General features: G+C 37.1%; 1 protein-coding gene across 1 annotated transcript in view; it reads left to right on the top strand.

The window, feature by feature from the left end:
• Nucleotides 1-25,249, top strand: part of iglon5 (IgLON family member 5) — a 204,016-nt gene that overhangs the window by 153,443 nt on the left and 25,324 nt on the right. Inside the window, exons 2-4 of the mRNA XM_084385942.1 lie at nt 14,567-14,648; nt 19,115-19,347; nt 24,958-25,077. Coding sequence (XP_084242068.1) covers nt 14,567-14,648; nt 19,115-19,347; nt 24,958-25,077 — 435 coding nt within the window. The remainder of the gene's footprint in view (nt 1-14,566; nt 14,649-19,114; nt 19,348-24,957; nt 25,078-25,249) is intronic.

Here is a 25,249-nt window from a genome sequence, read left to right as displayed (position 1 = left end):
ATGAGCGTGACGCGCTGCATCAGTGTCAGGTAGATAATTCTGAAAGAAACTTTCATTTATCAATGTCAAAGAGAAGATGGTAGCAGAAGACCCACTGGGACGCGTACACTGTATATTCGGCCTATTGGGTTGAGATAGGAAGTGATGCGGGGCCTGTGATGTAATGGCCGATTTGGTCATTTGCATGTGATGTCTTTAAGGTCAAGATGAAATCGTAATGGAATTTATTAACACGTTCCTAAAACTTACTGTGCATGTTTGATAATATTTACCAAATGTACCTGTAATTGTTTCTGCATATTTTAAGATTATCATTTTGTTCTAAAAGGACAATAATGATTTAACCTTTTAAGAGCATTTATTGAGCGTTTATAATATTTTAGCATTTTAAATGCTATTTTAAATTCTTATTGTGCACTTTATTGCAAAATAATTTGTTTTGTACTGATGATGAAGAATAGTGATAAAGCTTACCAAATTCTACAAGTAAATAACATTAATTAGCTGGTTTATGATGCATTCTCCATCATTCACTGTGGCTGCATTAGAATTATTAAACACAAAGAAAAGCATAAATTTCACGCAGTGCTAAAAAAGCATCAGGAAGTGAAAAAGAGATAAACAAAATTACTTATAATATTTATAAAACAATAAATACAAAATTAAATAAATGCATTCAATCTGAGTGGTTTTCACTGCGTATTAACATTTCCCACACTTTTAGTCAAGTTTTATTTGACATTTACCTGTAATTGTTTCTGCATATTTTAAGATTTAGATTATCATCTTGCACCAGCACAGCAATAGATTGAATCCTTTAAGAGCATTTATTATATTTTCAGCATTTAGCCTGTTTTCAGTTCAAACAACGCACACAAAGAATATTTGTTCATTATTCAGTTTCGAAGCCTAAATTCACCATACATTTTCTCTTTAATGTGTTTTGATTTTATTTTTTAAATGGAACGTACATTTTATAATGCTTGCCTAAAAATTAATTATATGAAAATATTTATTGCATTATCATTCTGAATGGTTGCCACTTCTCTGTAGCATTTCCTACACTTTTAGACAGCAAGTTTTTCCTCCAAGTGTTGTAGACACTTGCAAAAGATTCAATTATTGGGATACATGAGTCATTAATAAGCTCGTTCCATTGTGATACGCCACAGCGCTTGTGCAGCATACAGAAATTAAACAAAAAGGCAAATGAGATCTAAATGCCAGCACGAGTAGGAATGTGCATTTGCTCAAAAATTCAATTTGCAGATGTGTTTTCAGCACTTTGCTTTATCTAATGGTTGGATAAAAGAATCGTATTTCGGTCCGCTCCATTTTTCACGACTTGACATGTTCGCTTTACCACGAAACACTGTGTTTGAAAGAGACTCGATCCGTTTTCGACCAATCCGTCAAAATGACCAGGGATGCGTTTGCACGGTATAACGCGAGGCCTGGTCTCTTGGTGAGAGTGTGTGAGGTTTTCTGCAAGGCTACAGTTTAACTACTGTATTGATCTCAGAGTGCTTTGGGGTTTGGGCTTTTATCCAAGATAGAAAGGGGGTAAAACTGACATGTCTTGCGGGACGTGGACCTGTGAGCTGCTTTGACAGATGCGAGGTTCGATGGTAAAGATCTCTGGAGTTTATCGAGCTGATGCGGTCTCTCTGCCTCGTGGTGGAGCTGTATATTGACGGATACGTGGAGAGGGAATTATGACCGGAGAATTGAGCAGTATTGCAAGCGTTACGTGAACAGAAGACGAGTGCATGACCAAGACGTGAACGTTAGGTAACAACAGTGGTCTAATGAGTGTTTTATGAGTCACCGGTGTGTGATCAGTGTTTACTGTGCGGTGGGGTTTATGCACAATATAGCCTAGTAGGCTCCACGTCTAATCAATACAAAACTGTGTGTAAAATGAGGTACAAAACCCTTTAATCTGTTTGCAAACGAAGCCAAATCTGTATCTCATGACACCAGCTAAGTCAATACGCGATGTGAACTAAGTGGAATTAATGATCCGTTTAAACACTCCAACCTCTTTTGCATACTTGAAGTTCCTTTAGATTATTCATTAATTTTTTTAAATTTATAATTATTCAGCATGGATGCATTAAATTGATCAAAAGTGACAGGAAAGTCTCTTATAATCTTACAAAAGATTACTATTACAAATAAATGCTGGTCTCTTGAACTCAAAGAATCGTGGAAAAAAATCTGTAACACAGTTTACACAAATATATGTGTATATTTGTATATGTGACACTGAAGATTCAGCTTTGATCACAGGAATAAATTACATGTTAAAAAATATTCTCATAGAAAAAAAATATAATTTTTTATTGTAATAATATTTCACAATATTCCTATTTTTACTGTATTTTTGATCAAATAACTGCAGCCTTGGTGAGGCATTCAAATACATTAACCCCCTGGTTTCACAGACAAGGCTTAAGCTAGTCCTAGACTAAAATGCATGTTTGAGATGTTTTAACTGAAAGCAACTTGCACTGACATATCTCTAAACATGTCAGTGGCATTGTTTTTCGAGGGCACGTTTATAAAAACTGCTAAATTGCCCTAATTGAACTACTCCCTAATAGCTTAGTCTAAGCCCTGTCTGTGAAACCGGGCCTAAAAATCTATCCGACCCCGAACTTTTGAACAGTAGTGCATATAATATTTATTACATTTAATGCCTGCACTATATTTTTGTATCCCGTTCCTTGTTTGTGAAGGGCGATGATATCTTCTCTTAACTTTTGACTTAGCCATATTTCTAACATGGAATCAAATGTGACACTCGTTTGTGAACCTAGCCAGTTTAGATAGTTCATGTGTTCTAGCTCATGCACACCTGGTGCAGCTAATGAAGCCCTTGATTAGTTGCATCTGTTTTGCAGATTTATGCTGTTTTGAGGGATTATATCCAGGAGGTTCAATATTTTTGAGTCAGCAGAAGTCATTAAAAATGGCATTTTCAGTTCAATTTGGGGAAACCACTTGAAATATTTGTTGTGTTGAGCTATTTCAGTTACTTTTGTTTGATTTGTTCATTGCAAACAGCTGAAAGTCTGTCAATTTTACCAATAAACCTGATTTGTAATGGTGGTTAAATAATTTTGATTACAACTATGTGTGTGTGTGTGTGTGTATATACTGTACATTATAATATAATATAATATTGTGCATATATAATATATATGCTGAAACATAATGTATGGTCAATAACTGATAAATGGCAGACAATAAATATATATATATATACTGTATATATCTGAAGTGGCCATAATTTGAATATCCAGACTATTAAGCATCATAAAAGTTGTCCGTACAAATTTTGTGCTGTGTTCCAGGTCTTCTGAAGTCATATGATAGCTTAGCGTGAGGAAAAAAACCCACTGTGTTTCACTGCTAATCTTCCGTTTTGCTGTAAATAATGTCCGAATTTTTGTCTGAACTATTTCTGAAGCTCAGTTAAAGCAACACCAAAGATTCTTTTGTACCTTAAAATAATGTTTCCAAAATCGTTTCAGTGGTTCATCAACTCGTAACAGGGTGAACGGCACTTCTGCATTCGCTTTGTGGCCCTATATCTGCTATAAACGCACTAGGCAAGTTTGCCAGATCGGGTAGCGGATCTGTAGTTCGAATGAGACATAAGAGACTACAAATTTGACGTGCTTTACGGCAAGTGTTAAAATAGCCGATAGGTGGAGCAAGGCTCTGGGAGGAGCGTACTCGGCAGGTACATAGAAATGGAAGATGCCTAGCAGCCAGGTTGCTTTTGAATTGTCATCATGACGGAGTCTGCAAATAAAAGGAAGGGTATGATGTCGGAGGAGGCGAAGAAAGGGAAACGGGAGCATGATAGAGAAAGAGCTCGAACTAGAGTGAACATTGGACTAAAACTTTTTTCCAATAAAATGCTCAAGATTTTAACAGACAATGCAAATGGCTATTACATACTAAACTATTAGGCAACAAGTTTTTATTTTTCATCCTTGTGTAAACCTATCTTGCTATTGCTAGACCGTTTCACACAATCTAAAAAAGCAATGTCATTATTTCGTTTTTCTTCGTTTCTGATGTCGCAATACACATCATACTTTCATAAAATCATGCAACATACTCTACCTTGTCTGTGGACATCGTTATTTCCAAAGCCGGTGCTGGATAAACAAATAGCGTGCGTGCAACGGTAGGCTAAATTATTTACGACAGCGGTAATGCACAATTCCACTTCCAACCTGTAGGGGGACCGAAGAGGAAAAGGTCTTTAGCGTTGCTTTAAGCAGTCTTGTTGGCGTTGGTAGTAACCAGGCCTGCTGGTCTTTTCAGTAAGGAAGTTCAAACCTTCCTCTTTTCTCATGTGAAATACAGAGTGACTCATCTCAAGCTTGAGTAAACGGTGAGCAGGTGGTTGAAGTCAGTGCCGCCGCGCTGGTGTTGATGTGACAGGTGGCTAAAGGGCAGGTGGGAAGCGGCGATCTGAACTCGACACGTTCGTATGAGGGCTTCACGCAGCCCGGACGGAGTTAATGGGATCAGACGTGGAAAAACAGGATCTTTCTGCCATTTAATGTTTAATACTCTCCAGCCTCGGGCTCCAGCCATCTGATAATTCTTGGGCTGCCTCTTTTCATCATCAAGGTGTCAGAAGGAAGTGCCTCTGTAAATATTTAATTGGTTGCAGTGTGTCGCCCACTTCTCTTCTTCATCCACTGCTTCTCCTTCCTCAATGTTTTGTTGTAGTCTTTGGCTGCATGACTCTCCCATGCCATCTCATTGACTAGTGGTCAGCTGTGGTATTACAATCAAGTGGCTGCAGAAATTCACAAAATACTGAAACCGATCATTTTTTATATTGAAAATGTATAATAAAATGAGATAAAGCACTTTTCATTTGTAAATGAAATAAAACTTGCATGTATATAACTATGCATATTTATTTGAAAAACATCTCACTGGCTAATGGATAAACAGGCTGGCAAATACTTGACAAATTAGTTACTTTTTTTAAATCACCGATCCCAACCTTGTGTAACATTATAACTGGCAATCAGTGGAGAAAAAAATATAATAATTGCTCCATACCTTTCCTCCCGAGACTGTTTTCACAGGTTATTGTCACACATGTATTATTTCCTCCAGATCTTCAGCATTCGTGATGGTTTGGCTTTCAAAAGTTTCAGTGTTTATTTGATCATCAAGGGCAGCGAGCAATAGATGTGCAGTACAAAGGCATCGAGGCTCTCCGCCGTCGAACTCCAGCTCGCTTTTGTTAATAACTTTGCGCCAGAAGCAAGTGCAATTACAAACGAGAGCATGTAAAAGTCAAGGGGATACAAATCATGTTTGAATTAATGTCCCACAGGTCTCAGGGAATCAAGCCCCGAAGGCGAGGCGCCGAACGCAGCAAATGATGCATCTGTTTTAGGCCCAGTGAACAGTTAAAGGATGCTGAGGGTGTCTCTAGACATGGGAGAGACGCTTTAGGAAGACGTTTAACTTTGAAGGACAGAGCTAAAGAGAGCTTTGAGTTGTTGGACCAAGAGATGAAATGTAAGTGCTGTTGAATGAATGCCAGAGCTGCAACATGGTGTTAATGATCTGAAGAAAAGAGCCGCTACAGTGAAAACTGCTTTTTCATGCTGTTTCGGCTCCTGCGGCTCCACGGTTCTTATAGTGTTGACAGTTTTACAAGGTTTTGTCTTGGTTTGGGTTTCAAATTCAGTTTAAATTGTTCATAAATTCTTATTTTGTATAGTAAAAAATTGCTTTATCAGATCACTTTGCTATCACTATGCAATATGCATGAATTATCTTGTCAATAAATACTTATTTTGCATTTTGTTTCAAAGTCGTAGAAAAAAAAAATGGGTGGAAAGCGTTCGAGTTCGGTGTAGAGTTCTCCCATACAAACCACAAATCAAATGCCTCGTGATTTTAAACTAGTTTAAAGCCTGACGATACAGCGCTGATATTCTCAACAACAGGAGAAACACTGAGCCACAACGAGACAGTTAGAAGGCTTTGCAATCCACAAATCACCAACATTTACCATGGATTTACTGTAGTAACGCTAACTGTAACCATGGGATTGTGGCAGAAATGTCGGATATTAATATCAAATTTAATTATAATATTAATGTAGACATCAATGGAATATAAAAACAGTATTATGCTATTTTGTGCATTTGTATTATACTGAATGTCTGTAGGCTACTTTTTTCCATAACAAATACCATAGAAACAATATAGTTACTTTTTACCATTGTGGTGAGGTGCAATGCATGGTTTTACCTGTGGTTAACATGATCCAAATGCGATGGAAGACCAAATTTGACCCTATAATAATGAGGATGTTTTCTGTTCTTGTTAATGAACATACATTTACATCAGCATCCAAACTCAAGCTACTGTGAAATGTGCATTTCTAAGAGATAATAACATGTAATATTATTGTGTAAGGTGTTTGGCAAGTGTTTGTCATGTTCTGATGATAAAAACCAATGTCTGGTTTCTACAACTTTCACTCAAGAGCAAAAAATGTGCCTGTAAAACCTGATAGAGTGGCTAATAAGCCAATAAGTGCTCCTCTGCCGCCCTCTACTGGTTATAGTTATAGTATACTTATTTATTTTTAAATAAAAGTGTTTGTTTGCCACCAAGTGGTTTAGTTTTACAAATGGGGACAATCTTTGAAGGATGAACAAATAATGTTTTTGGTCATCACGTTAAAAATTTGATAGAATTCAGAGCTTTGAAGTGCTGGAAAAAAGTGTGAAGTGAGTTGAACGTGATTTTTGAATTTCACTCTCATAAGGTTGTACGAACCCTGAAATGAATATAGTGTAAAAACATTTGACTATTTCTGCCACAATCCCATGGTTACAGTACAGTACAGCACCAGTGCGACCTCTAACAAAATTAGTCGCAACGGCTGGAAAAAATGTCGCAAAATGCAACCATTTGGTCGCAGTCTGGAGCCCAGACGATGAACTGTCCAATGCTACAGTATATATTTTTTCACTGATTGGCTAATGGATACGAAAAAACATTTGGCAAATGCAAATGCCTTTTTAAAATGCAATTTAAAAGTTGCATTTAAAAATAGTTTTTAATGTTTAAACATTAAATTAACACTTTTATATTATAACTATTATGTAGCCTATATTTACACAGAAATGTTGTCCTGTATGGGCCACTTCTAACGCCGTCATAAACTGCTCTCTCTGCCTCTGATGACACTTTTCCAGAAACTGCATCAAGGAGCAACTTTGATTCATGTGTTTTTTATGTCAGAGAGACTGCCACTCTCTGAGGCACTTTTACTTTGTTCTGACTCTGTCACAGCTGTTTTCACATGCTGTCTTTGGTCCGCAGGGATCTAGATTGAGTTGTGACAGATTTGCGATGGTGAAACTGTGATGTTGTGGATCCTATAGCACATCCATGATTGTTTCTGCAGCCCCTTTGCAGTATTATGAGTCAATACATTATGGTTATCTGCCTCTCTAGAACGTTTTTTACATTGTTTTGCACATTTACATTTAGCAAACGCTTTTATCTAAAGCGACTTACATTGCATTTCAAGATACACATTTACGTTCTTATAAGTTCTTGCTTTCCCTGGGAATCGAACCCATGACCTTGGCGTTGCATGCACCAACGCTCTACTGGTTGAGCTACAGGAAAATCACGGCATTAGGGATGTCCTGATCAAGTTTTTTGTGCCCCCAATCCGATACGAGTCATTGAATATGGAGTGTCTGCCGATACTGAGTCCCAATCCAATACTTGTATTTTCCTAGAGCTTGGTGCACACTTCAAGTACATTAAAATCTAGATCAGGTCGGGTCATCCCTACATGGCATGTATATTCACTCAGTACTGTACGTTTGCACAGATTTCTTAAGGGAATAGTTCTTCACCCATATGTCTTTGGCAATCGTAGATCTCAGACCAGATATTAAACTAATGAGATTTTAACATCATAAAAATAAAAAATAAAGTATTATTTACATGCCCTGTCTGTTTTGTTTTATTATCAGGTGCATTTCTCACTGCCCCCAAATTTTATTTTACTTTAGTAAGCAAACCCGGTGCATCATTTAATTTCAGCTGGGAACACCCTGGGAAAAGACTGATGTGGTTTTCACAACAGAGCGAAAATAGAATGGAGCACTTCATAATCAAGCGTATTTGTGCATACGGCATGGGAGTGTTGACCCAGCTAGAGATATAACACACCGAGCTGGGGGAGAAGAACCGGCCAGGTATTAAAATCTGAGGCGCCAATTGAGCTGTGAAGATAAGAATTGAAAAGGGAATTGGGAATAACCCCCTCTGTTTCTATACCCATTCCCATAATGCACTGGGACTTTACCTTGTGCATGCATCATCCGCTTGATGCAAAGTATTACCAGAAATGGAAATGAGTAAAATGAGGTGCTTTTTAAACTGAATTACCCTTAATGCTTTAAGTATAAAGGGGTCATGAACTGCAAATAATGCTTAATTTTAAAATGATGTCTGAGGTCCACTTATAATGTTATCAAAATTTTGACATATAAAAACATCCTGATTTATAAGTAATAGGCTATTTTCTATCCTTTTTTGAGCCTTTCTGTGAAACACACTAGAGGATGGATACCCGACCCGGGTTCGGACAGATATTTAGAAATGATGTTCGGGTTCGGGTCGGGCTCAACTAGCCTAAACTTTGATGGATGGATTATGTAAATAGATCCCATGTTGCAGTTTAGTAGCCTATACAGTTTTCGAGGAAAATGGTAAGAGTGATTTTCATTTCAATAAGCTGCATTTGTGTTACGTTAATGTTACTTCGCTGGGGACACTCGTGTTGATTTGATTTTCATTAAGAGACCTAGGTTCACAGAACCTCTTGTGTGAATTTTTTTGGATTTTGTTCTGTTAGCTTGGGCCATTTTTGGTAGGCCTATGTTAATTTAATTTCAATTGGCTATATGATTGGGACTCTGGTGCGCGCCTGTGTTAACGTGCGCTTGTTGTCCCGTATGCGCTCATCTGTTGACATTTCCGAATGCCTTAATGACATAAAATTAAAAAAGTAAAAAAGTTGCTTAATAAAAGCGGGCTTTCCACACAAACAAACGTACATGTGTCATTAGTATGAGAAATAAATTCGATTTTAACTGTGTTGGGCTCGGGTCGGGCTCGGACATAAATATCTTAATGCTCTGTCGGGCTCGGGTCGGGTTCAGTTACTGCTCGAAAAATAAAAAAAACTAAAAATCTTTAAAAACAAAAACCCACTGCTATGATTGGGTAACAGTTTTGCATATTAAAATGTACAGTAACAGACAAAGCAATAGTGACACATGGTAAAAAAAACACTAAAAAAACACTGTTACTCACACTTGTGTGTTGTCACATTACTGTTGGATCAAATATAGTTGGCACTGCCTTCTCTTTGACCTTGTCTCTGTGGTGTTGTTGCTGGAGGAATCCTGTGTTTGCTTCTGTCTCATATTTACTGCTACATGACATGCACATATCAGGTGCTGATCTTCACCTATAGAGGCGGACTTTCGTCGCACTATGATGCAATAATGTGGCAAAATCCGAAACGAGTTGTTTTCTGAGCTTGGTTTCAACAAAAAGGAAGTTTTGAGATCTGAAACTTACAAAAATGTTTGTATTGTACATTAACCTTTTATATGTCAAAAGATCAAGGAAAACTGGCCTCTTTAATGCTTGATACATTGAACTGTGCTGTTATTTGTCAGGATGTCTACAAGGTTGTTTCATACATCAAGAACAAAGCGCAAGAGTAGAAGGAACCTTGGCTTTTCAGAGAGTAGGAGGAAAATGCATCCTGACTGCCCTGAAGTGCATAGCAACTACATTTGCTTTAAAGCCAGAGAATTTCAGGGATGTTCACAATGCAACACTTGCTTGCTGATAACATCATACTGCACAGCGTATGTGCATCGCCTGCTGTTTCTAAAAAATATATACAGTGGAAAACGTAGTGTGCTACATTGTTGCCACATGACCTAATTGAGTTAAATGCCTTATTTTAGTTGTCCTGTCATCTTGGAAATAAAAAAGCTTGCTCATTTTGCTCAAGATAAGGATTTATTAACAAGTCCACGTGCCATGCAAACAAGAAACTATGCAACAGATCGAGAGCTGTCGATGGTTTCGGGAAACACTGACTCGTTGAACTATGCTGATAACGACGAAACTTACGACCATAGTTGTAAAATCAACGAGATGTTTTCGGGAAACGCACCTCTGTTTAGTTCCTGTCTCTATGAAGCCCCTCCTACTGAAAAGCACACTGTGCTCTGATTGGTCGGCTGGAGCAGTGTGTTGTGATTGGTCGAGTGTGTTTGTGAAATGTCCCGCCCCTTACCATAACCGCCAGTTTCAACACACTACTAACTAACTCAACCAGGCCTTACCATAACCGGACGGGGGCATGAATTATTTAAATGAGGAATATTGTGACATGTTTGTTCCCGGAGGAAACTCAAGACTACAATGGAGGCGTTTCAGGGAGTTCAGAAACACTGACACTAATGTAGAGAATAACTCCTGCTGGAGGGACTTTGCAGAGCTTTTTCTTGCTCAAACAACAACGTTACACACTAAAGAAAGATGAACATGGAAATAGCATCATAACGACCCCTTTAAAAATGCTGCTGACTAATTCATCACTCTGGAAATGGAAGCTCACGTTGGATCTGTTGCACTGTAGGAAATAGCAGTGTGCATTAGTGTATAGAATCTTTTTTCATTTTTTTTCATTTATAAGCAGCCAGAGATATTATCTTTGATTAATCTTGTTTACATGAATGTAATGCAAAGTGTGTCTTGAGCCCAAAATCTCCATCAGCATTCGTCTTTGCTGGTATTTTATTTTTACTCGATTGGCAAAGGAGGATTTCGAAAAGCAATTTAAAATTTGCATTTAAATTTTTTAATAAATTGATAATTGATAAAAAAAAAAAAAAATTAAGTGCCACTCCTAGGCTGTTTGAAATAGCATACTCATATACTTCTCAATATACAGTACATGCATAGATGTCTATAGACATAGTGCAATACATAACTCATGCAATACGCTTAACTTAACCCTCCATTTCTAATGTGATGTATAAAATGCAAGTATTAACCACCATTTTTAACTCTAACAGATAAAGTGGGTATTAAAGCATCTTGTGAATGCAGAAATCATTCTAGCTCATATATGCGTACACACATGCACAGACTTGCGCTTTCTTTAAAAAAGAATGATTAATAATGAAAATAATGAAAGATGATTAAGCAATTACTCTGATTTAAATCAGTCTGTGCCCTTGTGCGCCGCAAGTCGAGAAAACTTAATTTAGCAATGTCATTGCTGGTCACTTCAGCGGATAATGCAAAGCAGCTTTATGCAATTTGTGTACGATACCATGACGTGCATGACAATGCAGCCACGCTTCTTTTCATTACTCGGAGCAATTTGGGGCGCCTCCGCCGTGGCTCCCTCTCAAATTAAAAAAGCCCAGCGTTTGGCCATCACATGCCGCTCTGCTTAAAATCCACCGTCTCCTTTTGTCTTCCTCTCTCCAATCACACTTGGCAAGCTGTCGGTTCACTGGCTTCGCATGCACGTTAAACACCAAGACCTTCCGGGTGCTTCTTAACTCTTGACTGCACTTGTCTCGTATATTAAACCTCGAAGGCAGGATGACCAAATATTGTCCGGCAGATATGAAGGACAGTGGCTGTTATGATGGGGATTATGAGCAGAGCTGGAAGACGCTGGAGCCATATTCGATGGAGCCACGCCGGGAGAGAGAGGCCTCTGTCCCGATAGCACGCTAATCTCTATTTGCAGAGGAAATTGGAACGTATTTTGCACACTGAATAGATAAGAACAAGACTGCCGTTTGAAAACTAAAAAGGAATTTGACGTTGTTTTTGCCACCTGCAAACAGCCCGAGCAAATTCACATTTCCTCTGATGTCCTGCTCGGTTCGCATCACAGTATGATTTCTGTGTGTAGTCTTATTTGTGCATATGAAATCACGAGTGTGTGTGTTTGTGCACGAGTGTGTGTATGTGTATGTTCCCATTGTCTACCAAATGCATACAAATGCAAACACTTATGATAGATAATTTCTCATTTACCATAAAAAACTCGCAGTGAGATATACAGACACCCTGTGAGATATTAATTGGTAATTATGAGAAATAAAGTGGCAGTTGTGAGATATAAAGTTACAGCTATGAGAAAAAGTCACAATTGTGAGATATGAAGTCCTGTAGCTGACACATACCATGATAAATCACCTGAATTTTTTGTAAGTTTGCTTATGATCGTCACATTAGTATGGAAGCTTGTTTCCGCTTCGAAAGATAATTCTGACTTTTTATCTCGCAATTATGATTTTTTCTCACAATTGTACGTTTATATCTCACAATTCTGACTTTATAACTTGCAATTGCAAGTTTACAGTACAGGTATGTCTCACAATTATGACTTTTTTTTCTCAGAATTTCAATGTTTGAAAAAAAGTCAGAATTGTGAGATAAAAAGTCGCAATTGCTTTTCTTTTTATTCTGTGGCCGAAACAAGCTTCCATGCATAAGTGTTGCTATTTTCTTTAAAAAATTGATATTGAAATAAAGCTGAAAGAACATATACGAAGTTCCTAAACATAAGTTAGGGAGGAGCGAGCCCATCTAATCTTTCAATCAACAGCCAGATTCTCTCTAGCATCCGCTGTTCCAGTATCCCTCCACCTCCCCAGCTCCACCTTCATCTTACGTACCTTTGCGCTTCGTAATCATATCCTACATTTAGCCACTGTGCGGGGTATATCAGAGCTCGAGCTGAAGCTGCTTCATCGAGCCCCTCATCAGTGGACAGCAAGCCCAATAAGTTTAACATAATATCTTAAAGGTTGTACGGGCAAACAAACTCGTTATATGTTAGATTAAAAACTTAAAGCTACACTGTGTAGGATTTTCTTCCATCTAGCGGTGAAATTGTTTATGACTACCAACTGAATACCAAACTTTCTAGCCCCTCCCATTCCGAGGGCGTTTTAACTCCTACGGTGGCCGTATTATTTCAAATCTGCCGGCAGTCGCGAGTAATCTCCCCCTCGCGTTCGTCACGGTGCCACTGAGTGTCAAAACGCGTAAGGCGAAGCTTGAATTTCCAGGTATGTCCCTCTTTGGCACATGTATTTTCAAGATGGAGGCGCAACATGGCTGCCGCCATTCAAGCGACTCGCTCGTATGTATTCTAAATGGCAGATTCTACGCTTACGAGAATACTTGATTAGTTGGTGGAAGTAATTACACACTAATGAGCACATATCATTTTGAAAGAACAAAGTGTTTTTTGCTAAGAATCAACTTAAAAAATTACACAGTGTAGCTTTAAAGGTGCTCTAAGTGATGTTGGGTGACGTCACTTCTTGTTGACGTTCGAAGTATTGTCAAACAAAACGGAGGCTAGCTCGACCCTCCTCATCCGCGCACTAACCCCCCAAATCCTTCTTGTCGGTTATTGGCTGGAACAGTTTGTTATGTTTCGTGGTCCAGGCTGGGCCAGATGGTTTTTGTTGCCGTTTGTGGAGCCTGGGCTGACTACAGAGACCGCGTTTTTTTACAGTGTGTTCAGGGGACAGGCAGCGAGCGGATAGTGAGGAGATGTTTGCTGTATGTGACAAAAAAATGTTTTAGCCTAAAAAACGCGTGACATCGCTTAGAGCACCTTTAAGTTAGAAATTCGGCCTTGGCAACTCACTGAAATAAACTGAGTTGAAGTTCTAAAATTACTAAAACTAACGCTGAAGAGAAATGTGCCAAAAGCACAACAAAATGACTAAAAATGTAAATTTGAATGAAAACTGAAAACTGAAAATATAAAAAATAGAAGCATTTGGCAGGAATAGTAGCACACTATTCTCTATTTGCCGGGGAAATTGAAACGTATTTTGCAAAACCTAAATAGATAACAACAGGAATGTCATTTGAAAACTAAAAAGGATTTGGTGCCACCTGCAAACAGCCCGAGCAAATTCACATTTCCTCTGATGTCCTGCTCGGTTCGCATCCCAGTATGATTTCTGTGTGTAGTCTTATTTGTGCATATGAAAACGCACGTGTATGTGTTTGTACACAAGTGACAGCGAGTGTGTGTGTGAGTGTGTGTACGTGCCCATTGCAGCGGCGGTCCCTTCATTTCACGCTCCGCCGCTTGTGTGTGGATCCTCTTCCCCGGGCTCATTATCAGGTCTGTTCGACGAGAGCACACGGGCCACAACCCAATCATTATTCAAGCCCGCTGACGGTCAGCGCCGACGGCTCCATGCTGTCGTTTTGCGCTCTTATTATTCTCTCCTCACAAATAACTAAGCAAAACCACAAAAACAAATCCTGCCTGATCAGGATCAATGAGGTACTCAGTACCCGCCATGCCGCCCGGGGACTCGGGATCGAGTGGACCTTCTGCTGTTGAATAACTGCTGTTTGCTCACTGTCTCTCCTCTGGTTTCTTTGGCAGGACCCACCGGTGCTCAGGCGGCCGAGTTCGGACACTTGCCCGACAACATTACCGTGCTGGAGGGAGAAAGCGTCATTTTGAGGTGACTTCACAACACACCTGCATCCTTGTGTGTTAATTAAATGGTTTAAAAACACTTTCTACATTGTAAAAAAAAATCTGTTAAATTTACGGTAAAAAAACTGGCAGCTGTGGTTGCCAGAAATTTACCGTAAAAAATACGGTAGCAAAATTTTTTATTTTACAGACTTTGCTTAAATTTGCAGTAATAAACCGTATTTAATTATCTGATATAATGTTAATTTACTGACCTATTGAAGTATTAATATCTGTTTTGTACCATAGTTATACACTGACAACCATCAATCACATGAAATAAAACTCATCACAAGCAGCTCTTTCACAAGAAAGATAATACTAATATATAGAAGCTGCACAGTCTCATTCACACACACATTAAACACCATCATGGTAACACACATGAAATAAAAAAAATGCAATAAACATTAATTTAATAACATTAAATGTAACAAAACCCTAATGTCATAACTGATTAGAAAAAAACTAAGAAAATATGAAGAAACATAGTTATTTCAACAAAAATACATCAAATGTGAAGTGTCACGCAGGGAATTGTGGGAATGTCAATTTACGGTTTTTCACTGCACAATTATACAATGACTTGTTCTTTTTCACTTCCAAAAGCTGTAAATTTAACGGTATTTTACAGTATCACAGTTGTTTACCGTATATAGTAAGGAAACTTTCTGTTAACCAATTAACAGTTTTTCACTGTAGCATTTTTACAGTCTTTGCCCGTTAAAATCATAATAATTTAACCGAAATAAAATCAAAACTGATGTGATTATCAAATCGCAAATGTTGTTAAAGGAATATTTCACCCAAAAATTAAAAGTCTGCCATCATTTATTCGCCTCAAACCTGTAGGCCTATGAGTTTCTTTCGTCTGCTGAACACAAAGGAAGATATTTTGAAGAATGTCGGCAATCAGACTCATTGACTGTAGCCATTGACTTCCATATAGTGTAATTATTATTTTTTTTCTACTATGGAAGTCAATTAGGTCCATCAAATGTCTGGTTAACCACATTCTTCAAAATATCTTCCTTTGTGTTCAGCAGAAGACAGAAACTCATACAGGTTTGAAAGAACTTGAGGGCGAGTGAATGATGACAGAATTTTCTTTTTTAAGTGAACTATTCCTTTAAATCAATCGCTTATCACATGCATGTGATGGTTTTCATGTGAACACGTGTGTTTTCACGCAAAACAAGGCTTTCCTCCATTTTTACCAGGTTTGTACTAAAGTAGTAAGACAGTGATGTTAAAAGACCAAATTCAATAAACACCTTATTAATGATGCATACAGGCAAGCAGAAGAACCCATAATATAAATGCTACACACAGTTTCTCTTTTAGCGTTTTCCCATAGGAAACCATTATAAAGAAAACGCTTAACCATTTAGCGAGTTGGATTCATATTCTTAGCTCATCTGTTCAACTGTATATAGTATGCATCATCAATAAGGTTATTTGGTCTTTTAATTTCACTGTTTTATCACATAAAGGCCCAATATATATATATATATATATATATATATATACTCTCAGAAAAAAAGGTACAAAAGCTGTCACTGGGACAGTACCCTTCAAAAGGGTTCTAATATGTACACTTTTGGTACCAATATGTACCTTTTAGGGACTAATATGCACTCTTTAGGAAAAGGTACTGCCACAGTGACAGCTTTTGCACCTTTTTTCTGAGAGTGTATATATATATATATATACAGTATGTTCATATTGCCCAGCTCTACAGGTTTTATCATACTCACCTGTGCATTTTTTAACACTTTAATTTCACTCTCTCTAGTTTTGTTGTTAGTCAGTTTCCAGGCTTAAATGACTTGGTTTCAGTCTATCAGCCAGCAATTGAACTCCTGAACCTGCTGTCAGGGGTTCATATTCTCAAAAGCACCATATTATTATTCCACACATCTACACTGGGAATGGGAATTGATGTGATATCACAGTTTGATACGCTGAAAGAAAGTTAAAGCTGACATGAATGTGAGTGATATTTAAGCCTTAAATGTGTCACAATCTTTCCATTTTAAGAGCAGAGCAAAGCAGTGACATCTAGAGGTGAACTATGGTTACTGCATGTGGCCGGACCAATGGCATCACAGTGTGTGGTGCTCTTCAAGAGTGGTGTCAGTTATTAATGGCATTTTGTTTATTATGGCGTCTTCAGCGTTGCTCCCCACATCTGCTTCTAGAACACTGGTGATATTTCATGCAAATAATTGACCAAGCTCAGAATTGCATTTTTTGTGTTATTTACAAATGCCAGCAGGCAAAGGATAAGATTATGAGCACTGAACTGAAAGTGTTTTGACAGACTTTATTCCAGACTCTGAGCGGCAGTGTTTGTAATTTCAGAACTGTCAGTCATATCACTGTCAGTTTTTGCCAGTTTGTTGTATAAAGAAGCTTTCGGACTTCTCAGGACTAAAATACTTGAATGCAAGCTTTAATGTCCAATAAACAATCTGGTGATTTGGTGCAAATGGTGCTGATGATGCACTCATAGATTCCCAGTGTCCAGACGGGACCCAGAACGACATGTTTAGAGCTTTTTGACCAATGAACATTGATCTTTGCACCACTGAGATCAATGTATTTATAGACCCCGTTGAAGCCGGTCGTGCATTTACTGACTTCAGCGGATATATTCAGTTAGAGAACACATGAAGCCTCTGAATGAGTTGTGGAAGAGTGCTTTGATATTTTACAATTTTTCACAACATTTTTGAAAGGGATCTAGAATGATATTTAACCCTCTGTTGCATGCATTATGGGGAAAAACTTAGATTTTTATGGGAAATAAAATCTGATTGAGTTTTAATGCATAAGAAAAGCTATATTTGAATTGAGAGGACTTTAAAAAAAAAGTAAAGTAAATGCTGAAAATAATTAATATGGATAAATGGACAATACATACAAAAAAAAATCCATTTTCATGCATAAGAAATGCAATTTTTGAATTAGGAGAACTTAAAAAAAAGTAACGTAAATACTGACAAATATTTACTATGGATAAATGGATCATTTAAAAATATAAACAAATACAAATGTTACAATAATAAAAAATTAAAAAAACATGATAACTGCAATAATCTTCAACAAACATATTAATTTAGGAGAGAGCGCTGTGTGATATTTTACACATTTTTTTTTAAACTAAATTATTTAAAAGTATCTAGAATGATATTTAACCCATCTTGAATATCAGAATATGTTTGATTCAGTTTTCATGCATAAGAAAAGTTATTTTGGGGAATTGGGAGGACTTTTTTAATGTAAAGTAAATACTGAAAAATAATTAATATGGATAAATAGATCATTTAAAAATGTAAATAATTTAAAATTGTATATATTATTTAAAAAAAAAATCGAAATAAAATGTGATAACTGCAATATTCATGAACAAACATATTTAGGAGAGTGTGTTGTGTGATATTTTTTACTCTTTGCACTAAATTGTTTAAAAGTAGAATGAAATTTAACACTCTTGCATGAATTATGAAAAAAAAAAAAAAAATTTTTGATTTACTTTTTAAAGTTATATTTGGGAACTGGGAGGACTTTCTGTAAAGAAATACCGAAAAATAATTAACATGGATAAATGGATAATTAATTTTCCTTTTAAAATGTAAATAAAAACACATAACTGCTATATTCTCTATAGTGGCTGAATCCGTATCCGTTCCACTCCCACACAACGCTGCTTCAAGCCTACACACATATTCCTCATGACAAATACTTTATATGACTAAATGCTTTTAAAATGGGGTTTACTCACTAACAAATGTGAATCATATTCTGGATGAAGGAATAAAGCTTTAGTGAGGGCTCAGATGCATCCTCCGCATGGAGAACAGAGCCAGATAAAGACTTTTCACTGCCAGTGTGACAAAGAAAAGCTTTCTGTCGGTTTCTTCAAAACCCTCCCTTCAATATTAACCATTTTATCTGCCATCTTATGTGAATAAAACACACGTGTTCCCTCTTATAGGCATCATGCAGTAGAGGGTTAATGTGTGTGTATCGATTATTTGTGCATATATAAACATCACACCACTTTTTTCTCGAAGCTCCGCTGTTCTGGCGGAGTCACGGCGTGTGTTTTCTGGCACTGTGCGGGTGTTAAAGCAATCACCACTGGTCTGATTAGTCAGCTTAATGATCTAGTTAATGACCCGGACCTTATGAGCGAGTTGTAACGATTACGAAAGAAAGTTTCAAGCAGAGTTTCATGCTAGCGCTCATTCAATGACATCACAGTAATTGGCCATGGAACTTAGTCTGTAGACGCCATATTTTATTTAAAACGAGGCATTGAGGAGGCGGAGACGTACAGTCCAGAAATGGTGCGCACAATAAATGTCATTTGCCTCACAGCCTTGTTTTTATTCACTTCAAGTGAGTCAATTCTGTCTGTCCTTTTCAATCTCCTCTCTTTCTTAGATGCAAGATAGATGAGGAGGTCACTCACAAGGCATGGTTGAACCGCTCCAACATCTTATTCACGGGCACAGATAAGTGGTCCCTGGACTCCCGCGTCTCCCTGGTGAACAACAACAACAGCGACTTCTCCATTAAGATAGAGAGAGTGATGGTGGCAGACGAGGGACCCTACACGTGCAGCTTCCAGGCCAGGAACCAGCCTCGAACGGCCCACGTCTACCTCATCGTTCAGGGTACGTTGATCGGGGCGCCGCTTACAGTCATGACCTTGTAAGTTCGATTAAACCATCAAAATAGGGGGGAAATATTTTTGAAAAACAAAAAACAACTGAACTTGGTTGAGGTATTTATCTGACAAAATCATTTGGGAAAACTACAGCTACATGTTTACTGTGCAAAAGAAAATGCATAGAAAAACAAAAAGCTCATACATTGTAAAAAAAATATTGTTGGTTTAACTTAAAAAAGTAAGTTACCTGGTTGGCTTAAAATTTTGAGTTCATTGAAATTAAACAATTGAGTTAATACAATGAAGGAGATTGGTTTAATCAACAGAAACTCAAAATATTATGTTATTTGAATCACATTAATTAACTAAGTTGATTTGACAAAAGATAAAAAGTTGTGATTACAAATAATGAAAATAATGTTTTACAGTGCAGGAAAATAAATACAACATAATCAGTTATTAATATTTCGTCGTTTCTACCTAACCAAAAATTATGTCGGCAAAATTTGACGTGGCAATGCGTTATCACAAATTGACTCCAAACACAACTTCAATATGCTTACAATTATTTTTTTATTTTTTTTATCATATTTAATTTGACTAAAGGGTTTCTTCTTCAAAAATGCATATATTTGGTCACCATGTCATTTTTCCTCACTTTTGGCCAGAGCTGTATGTGTCAACAATGAACACAAAAAAATGCAAAAATATGAATGGTTTCTAAAAAAGGTTTCAGAAAATGTGTGTACATTTAGTGATCAGTGTTTCTATGGAAGTCTGTAGAAATAAAAAAGATTCAAACTTTATATCTCACAGTTCTGACTTAATTTAGGTTGAATTAATCACACTTCTGACTTTACAGTACTTTATATCACACAATGCAAATTTAAATCTCACAATGTAACATTATATCTTTAAATATCGACACTGACTGTATCTAAACTATACAATTTAAAAGTTTGGGGTCAGTACAGGTTTCTTTTTATGTTTTCAATGAAGTCTCTTCTGCTCAGCAAGGCTGTGTTCATTTGATCAAAAATACAGTAAAATTGTGAAATGTTATTAGAATTTAAAATAACTCTTTTCTATGTGAATATGTGTTCAAATATCATTTATTCCTGTGATCAAAGCTGAATTTTCAGCATCATTACTCCAGTCTTCAGTGTCACATAATCCTTCAGAAATCACTCTAATATGATGATTTGCTGCTCAATAAACATTTATGATTATTATCAATGTTGAAAACAGTCATATACTGTATTTCTGAATGAAACTGTTTTTTTTCATGATTCTTTAATGAATAGAACGTGACACATGAATATTTTTGTAACAACATTTATTCATTTAGTCCCATTTAATCACTTTTGTCCAAAGCACTTACAAATGAGGAGAACAATAGAAGCAGTCGAACCAATGAAAGAGCGACAGTACCCAGTACACATAAAACATAGATCAATTTAATGCATCCTCACTGAATAAAAGTATTAATTTATTTTTTATTTTTTTATTTTTTTCTGACCCCAAAAAAAACAAATACAAATTGTGAGATATAAAGTCACAATTATTTATTTATTTATTTTTTTTTTTTTTTATTCTGGGCTTCCATAGATTTCTGTCCATCCAGAAGAAAAACAAATGATGCCTGAGACATGCATTAGAGCAGACCCTTCTCCTCGAGGATATCAAGTTCTTTTGCTTCTATGAGTTTCAAACAAACAAACAAACAAACAAACAAACAAACAAACACCTTCCAAAGAGTGTGTGCCACTAACCAGCGTAACTGACACTCAGTGGCTATTTCTTCCCTCAAAATGCTTATTTACTTTAGTGATCAATATGCATAGACTGAACAGACTGTCGGTGTGCCAACGAAGCTACGAATGGTTTACTTTCAGTTATCTCAGCGCATTAAAGTTGATGAGTTTAACATCAATTTTATCATCAAAAAGCTCATTTCTGATTCAAGTGCTTCTCTTCCTTTATATCATTCCAAACCCATTTGATTTTATTTCTGCTATGAAACATAAAAGAAGCAATTCCTTTAACTCTTTCCCCACCAGCAAGTCCCAGCGTTTTCCAGCGTATTCACAAAACGATCATGGCGGCCAGAATATTTTGTTGTATGAATACATAATCCGTCAATATATCAAAGGAAAGAACAGAGTCTCTGCTCATTTTATTCCAGCTTCATTCATTCCTTATCAAACGTGAATGCGGGTAAGTTTCTGAAAACACACACACAACACTTCGAACAAAAAGCTGAGAATATCGCAAGACGGATTGGATTTGGAAGGATGATCAAAACATGGCAGTTTCGATGTACTTGCTGTTGAATGTGTGTGATCACGTTATCTTCCACAGAAACATCGGCTGCGTCTAAAATCACACACTCTCTTCATTAATTAGAGGAGAGCGGGGCAAAACCTAACGCCGGGCTCGTTGTAACACACTTGTTTTAAATACTTCCACACATGCTAGCATGACGAAACTTGGTGTATTTACTAGTTATGCCATATCAACACTATATAGAGAAGAAATTGCGCCAAAATTCAGAAATCTTTGGAAGATATCACTGAACATTTATTTAACCATAGCCAAAGTTAAATGTCTTACTTATGTTAAATTTTCATCTAGATTTTTGGCGTTTATTTAAAATTAGACAAATCTGATATTATTTTAATCTTATATCTGTTATTTAACAGTTGAGACAGTTGTTTAATGCTGATCTAACCAGAAAAAGACACTAGCCGGGTTTAAAGCCCAGTTGCACAGGCGGGGCATGTTGTCACACTGCGTTACAATGAGCCCCTATTAGAACTATTCTATTCTATATACTTTTATGAATTCTATTGAGAAAACATGAGTAAAAGGTGAATAAAGACTGAGAGTCAATGATCGACAATTATTAATTATTATTATGTTTTGAACTTTGCTGTATAGCTGTGTTTTCCTGTGTGTTCGTTGTCAAACTCAAAAATTCTTTTATTTTTAATTATTAAAAAATGCCATTATTTTATATGAAAAAGTTAATAATTGTATTTTATTAAGAAAATATTTTAGTTTGTCTTGTATATATATTTTTTTATTAGATCAGATAGCATTTTACCCACCTATGGGGCATGTTGTCACATTTCACTTCCACTCTTTCAGGGTAAATCAAGAAAAAAGTAAACACTGTATTAATAAAACAAAACCACATAATTGTACTAGACATGTGTGAACTTAATGTCGGAAAAAATAAATACTCTGAGCCCTAAGTAGATTTACATAAACTGAGAAATTCAAAAAGTGTTAGGTTGTGCCCCGCTCTCCACTACTTTGTGCTATATGTTCTATATAATATAAATGTGTGTATTATTAATGTAATCTGGACGTACATCCGCCATGTTGTCATTATCATGTGATCTACCAGCGTCAGTTGCGTCGCTTCACTGCCATCCATAAATCCTCTCCTGTGGCCTCATGGGATAGTAAAGTGTCCATCGTATGTGCATGAGTAGCCTACTGTGAATTTGGACATACTTCTTTTTTCCCATGGTGTTTTTCGCCTACTATATAGTAGGGAAGTATGCGATTTCCAATGCAACCATTTTCTATCCACTCTATGCAGATCTTTTTCATCACTTGTTTTTCGATCCGGAGACGCTGTACTATTTCGGAAGATGTGCAATAGCGCCCCCTACCGTATAACAGTGAAACCACGGATTGCCAGAAAAAGTTGTCAATTGCTGGGAAGCGTCGTGTCATAAATGATGGAAAATCTCATCAGTGGCGGGGAAAGAGTTAATGGCAGTAGCAAGAAGACCAGAGGGCTTGACACAGATGTAATGAGCATCGGAGGGGTGGTTATGCTCAGTCATCTTTAGCCTGACCGGCTGTGAGAGGCGGGAACGGGTTGTGCCGACTGTCACGTCAACAGCAACATGAGTAAGAGTTCCAGCGATCCTGACTGACGTGATTTATTGGCAGCAGACCCTTCCTCTGATGGATTGCTTGCATCCCTCCCTTTCCTTCAACCCCAACCCAACCCCGCCGGCGGGAAGTTGTCAATTGTTATGTATATCACACCATACATGGTGCGTTTTCCTGTTGCACAAGATTGAAAATATCAAAGAAGGGCTGCACAATATTGGAGTTTTTTCTGCATTATATAGCTATATTAAAAATAGCTCTATTTGGAAAGAATGAATCATTCTAGAATGATTAGGGTGATTTTGTTGGGGAGTGAATCTATGGATTGTTTCTGCCATGGAAACAAAATGAGAATAGTAACTGTGATAATTGTGAGCCATAAACTCGTAATTGAAATCGAGAGAAAAAAGTCAGAATTGTGAGTTGCAACTTCCTAAAAAGTTTCTTTTTCAAGTGTGAAATCCTTTTAAGGATGAATAATTTGGGAAAAACTTGAAAAAATGTGTGTGTGTTCATAATTTACCCTCCTTTTTACAAGGACCAACTCAAACCATAAAGTGAAATGAGTTGTTTTGTTGTTTTTTTCACACTGTTTTTGACCAATTCAATATGACTATAACACTATTTTACTGTTAACTAAATATAGAATTAGACACACTTTTTCGAATAGGGTCCATTTCTCACTATTAACTACAACTTTTGCCTCAATAAACTCCTAATTACTGCTTATTAGGGTAGGATTAAGGGATGTAGAATATGGTCATGCAAAATAAGGCATTAATATGTGCTTTATAAGTACTAATGAATAGCCAATATCCTAGTAATATAATAAGTAACTAGTCAATAGTGAGAATTGGACTCTAAGTGTTACCAAAATCACAATACTAATATTTACATCTTCATTTTTCAAACGGTATATCAAGCTTTTATTTTGATGGGTTGCCAGCAAATAAATAAATGCACTACCAGTTAGTTGTATATTAATTTACACGCGTGCAGCAAATGAACCAAGCCATTCTGAGACTGAAACACTGAACAACATGTGTGTAAATGACGTTCAGATCTATAAAGTGAAGAATATTTCATAGAAAGCTACTTGGCCGGTCTGAAAAGCAAAGGAAGCGTGTTCAAAATGCATGTGAAGTACGCTGTTGGCCGACCGGCAGGCCAGAACCATCTCACCAAACACAGGCTTTTTTATCTGCCACACGGAGCTTTGCAGACAGATGACCGTATTTGCTCGATACCATTGTGCCCTCAATTTTAGTCTTAGTGCGATATGAGCGAAAATAATTACACCCCCCAGTCACTCCTCCAACGGGAAGAATCTGCTCTGGGTCCAATCTCAAGTTTATCGTCGGACGCATTTCGTCCTGTTAGAAAACTGAAAAATGGACTGCTTGAGAATGCCTCGCAGGCCAAATCTTTGGCCATCTTCATTAAAGCTCTGATCATAGGCCATTTAAATTCAAGGACCGGCTCATTATCCGTCCGGCATTATGCATTGCCCTCTGCTTTGGGAATTTAGTCCAAAACAGCTGATTGGAATCATTTATAAACCCTGAAACAAACAACCCGTCTCGAGTAAATTTATTCGGCTTGTTGTTTTTTTTTTAAACTGAGGTTGATTTTTGACATCAGCTAAGCCGTGATATAGTCACTCTGTTTTCATTTATCTTAATTAAAAACTTCTGTTTTGCAGTGCCGGCCCGGATAGTGAACATCTCGCAGGATAAATCGGTGAATGAAGGCGATGACGTGAATCTCTTCTGCCTGGCGGTCGGCAGACCCGAGCCCACTGTGACCTGGAAGGACTTCAGATGTGAGTATTACTGCGCTCATTTTCTTCATTTGTCACACTGTAAATGAACGTCAAGTTAAAGGGACAGTTCACCCTAAAATGTAAATTCTGTCATAGTTTACTCACCATAAAGTTGTTCCAAACCGAAATTATTTTCTATCTTCTGCTGAACTCAGAAGACGATATTTTGAAG

Source organism: Rutilus rutilus (assembly GCF_951802725.1).
Source record: "Rutilus rutilus genome assembly, chromosome: 17".
Lineage (NCBI taxonomy): Eukaryota > Metazoa > Chordata > Actinopteri > Cypriniformes > Leuciscidae > Rutilus > Rutilus rutilus.
The sequence above is the reverse complement of the archived record's forward strand: the minus strand, read 5'-3'. Positions and strand labels throughout refer to the sequence as shown.